At 46.4% G+C, this 3341-nt stretch overlaps 1 protein-coding gene across 1 annotated transcript in view; it reads right to left on the bottom strand.

Annotated features, from left to right (window-relative positions):
* Emcn (endomucin) overlaps positions 1-2980 on the bottom strand; it is an 85082-nt gene extending 82102 nt beyond the window's left edge. Inside the window, exon 1 of the mRNA XM_005357330.1 lies at positions 2730-2980. Within this exon, the coding sequence (XP_005357387.1) occupies positions 2730-2802 (73 nt within the window). The 5' untranslated portion in view covers positions 2803-2980. The remainder of the gene's footprint in view (positions 1-2729) is intronic.
* Positions 2981-3341: the final 361 nt, after the last annotated feature.

Genomic DNA, 3341 nt, shown 5'->3' with positions numbered 1-3341 from the left:
CTCTTCTCTTCTCTTCTCTTCTCTTCTCTTCTCTTCTCTTCTCTTCTCTTCTCTTCTCTTCTTCCTCCTTCTCCTCCTTCTCCTCCTTCTCCTCCTCCTTCTTCTCCTCCTCCTCCTCCTCCTCCTCTTCCTTCTCCTTCCCTTCTTCCCTCTGCCCCTCTCCCCTCTTCTTCCCACTCTCTCTCCCTTCCCTCCCCTCCCTGTTTTCCTCATTCCAGATACAGATCCTAAGTTATCAAGTAGGTTTGTTGGCAGATGCGAAGGAAATACTGTTTAAATATTTTCCTTGCCCCAGTGAGGAATTATCCAGTGTGGGCCAATAACTTGTTAGAATGTTGACCCTGCTAAAGTGAGGGTGGACGCTTGACCAGTGAGCTGAAGGAGGCTGGTGTTTTCCCTAAGTGGCCACAGTGGAGAAGTCTGTGGGCCCTTCTGTGTTCTCTCCATGCTGGGTCCCTCTCTTACAGTCAGCTTGGAGGCCAGTTCCTCTGACTCCCTTACTCTTTGTTCCTAGGATGCACAGCCCATTCAACATTAAAACATGCTGGTGGTTTGCTGCACGCTCGAAGGCCTTCAGACTTGAATGGGTGGAGAGCCTAGCGCAAGCCTGCATAACTTTTATGAGCCAGGCACACGGGTTTTGAGCAGAGTGTTGCAGGGTAGACGTTCTCATGAGCTGTTCTAACACATCCTGAAGAGACACTCAGGAGCAAGCCGTTGAACTCAGATACTCCATGAACACGTTTGTAAAATGTCGGATTCTCAGGAGCTGCTTCAAACTTTCTGGCCACATGCAAGATAAGCAAGTGTGATGAGGAAAGACTTCCAGATTTATCCTAAACTTATAAAAAAGATTTCTTTTTTTTTTTAAATCACTGACAAGATGTAGCCCAAGTTGGACCATTGGTTGTGTTTTCACTCTTTTTTTTTTTAACTTTACATTGCTTTTATAAATTAAAATTTTTTAGGCAGTAAACTTTGGGAACAGGCGCAAGCAAACTTAGAATTGAGTTTTCTGGATTATACCCCCAACCCCCAACACACACATACCCTCCTCACACACCCTCAGAGTCAGAACCAGTCTCTCCCAGTTATGTCTTCTCTTGCATTTTAACTTTCATGCTTATTAAAGCTGCCTAATACTAGAATCGCTGGCCTGTTTCTCTCAATAGCACATCTACCGCTGTGGGAGAGGGAAGCAACTTGCTCATGTTACTGTTCCTTGCACTGCCCAGCACAGGACAGGAGCCCGATAAATTAGTGCTTTAGCTTAATTGTTTATTTTGTGTTACTTAAGAATGGTTAGAAATAAAAACAGTGGCGCTTGCAGCTGCTCACTAGGGCAGTGCAGCATGCACCTGAGGGTCTTTTCGGGTAGTTGGTGGTGGGTTTTTACAAGTCTATCTTTAAAGTTCTGAAAGTCACACAAAGTATTGAGGGACTGTGTTCACATCTGCATATCCTTCTGTAACGAACATCTATACATTTAATTCCCTGCTTGCCCAGTCACCTAAGATGCTAATATCCTCCTAATGGTGAATCAGCATTCACTTCTTTTTTTTTATTTAGTTATTAAAGATTTCCATCTCTTCCCCGCCACCGCCTCCCATTTCCCTCCCCCTCCCCCAATCAAGTCCCCCTCCTCCTCAGCCCGAAGAGCAATCAGGGTTCCCTGCCCTGTGGGAAATCCAAGGACCTCCCACCTCCATCCAGGTCTAGTAAGTTGAGAATCCAAACTGCCTAGGCTCTTACAAAGCCAGTACGTGCAGTAGGATCAAAAACCCATTGCCATTGTTCTTGAGTTCTCAGTAGTCCTCATTGTCTGCTATGTTCAGAGAGTCTGGTTTTATCCCAGGCTTTTTCAGACCCAGGCCAGCTGGCCTTGGTGAGTTCCCAATAGAACATCCCCATTGTCTCAGTGTGTGGGTGCACCCCTTGTGGTCCTGAGTTCCTTGCTCGTGCTCTCTCTCCTTCTGCTCCTGATTTGGACCTTGAGAGCAAGGGCTTCTTGAATTTTGCATGCAAATGGATGGAAATAGAAAACACTATCCTGAGTGAGGTAAGCCAGACCCAAAAAGAGGAGCATGGGATGTACTCACTTATATTTGATTTCTAGCCATAAACAAAGGACATTGAGCCTATAATTAGTGATCCTAGAGAAGCTAAATAAGGGGAACCCAAAGAAAAACATATAGGCATCCTCCTGAATATTAACCTTCATCAGGCCCACATTGGAGCACCGGACATAATTCTCAAGGTCCAAATCAGCATTCACTTCTTTAGCTAGCTTTACCCAAACAAAGCTGAAAGGGAGCTGGGATTGACACAGGCGCCCTTGGCAACACAGTTTCCAATGACAACCTTTCCCTCACACAGAAATTCTCTTATCATTCTGGGCCGATGATAGAAAAAAATATGTCTTTTTGAATTAACACATTTTTAGCCAAAATTCTATCTTAGTCTCCGAAAAGGTAACACATTTCCCCAGTTGTTTTATGAATCCATTAAACACACTTTCAGGCCATCAGGCCAGCAAGCATTTCCTTTTAGCAGAAACAAGCTCTCTCTGTGGCGCGCCTTCTTGGCCTCTTCCCCGCCTAGCTCCCTGTACTCCTTCGAGCAAATCAATGAGAACAGCAGGAGGAAGCCTCCTGAAGGTCAACCGGGGCTAGAAGCTCGCCAGCTCCGATTTCTCATCCACACCATCAGAAGGATCAAAGAAACGGTACCTTCGCTGGCCTCACTGCAGCAGACACGGTTGCACAGGAGGAGGAGAAGTGCGGTCACCTGAAGCAGCTGCATGGTGCCTTAGGAGGGTCTCAGTGGCTTCTCTCCCGGGGTAAGGCGTGAAGGATTCTTCCCAGCCTGTCCGGGCCGAGTTAGCAAATGGAAAAGGTGTGCCGCATGTGGCCAGACGCTGCCCATTCCTACTTATTTTGGGGACTCTGATAAAGAACTAGAGGAAACACACACACTCCCTTTGGGAGGTCAGCAGAGCGGAGATTTATTGTTTCAGCCCCTTACAGGAACTCTTTTTCCCCCCTCTCTCTTCCTTTGGCAGCCACTTGTGTTTTTGTTACTGCATTATTTTGCTCTTCTTCAACAAAAAGGTCAGGATGGGATTGGAACAGGAAGGGACCCTTCTCAAGAAAGGGCCAGGGAGCTTTCTAACTTTTGTTTTGAAAGCGCGTTTTGGAATAGCTGTGAGGATGCCTCATCAAGCAGCTACTCCGCCTGCCTAGGAAGGCTGTAACTTCTCAAAGGCTGGGTTTGAGTCCAAAACCCACAGGGAAAAGCTTTTCTTCCCTCTTTTCCACGCAAAGCCACCTTCAAATGCAATT

The sequence above is a fragment of the Microtus ochrogaster genome, chromosome 21 (genome assembly GCF_000317375.1).
Source record: "Microtus ochrogaster isolate Prairie Vole_2 chromosome 21, MicOch1.0, whole genome shotgun sequence".
NCBI classification, from domain to species: Eukaryota; Metazoa; Chordata; class Mammalia; order Rodentia; family Cricetidae; genus Microtus; species Microtus ochrogaster.
This window is presented reverse-complemented; position numbering and strand designations above follow the sequence as displayed.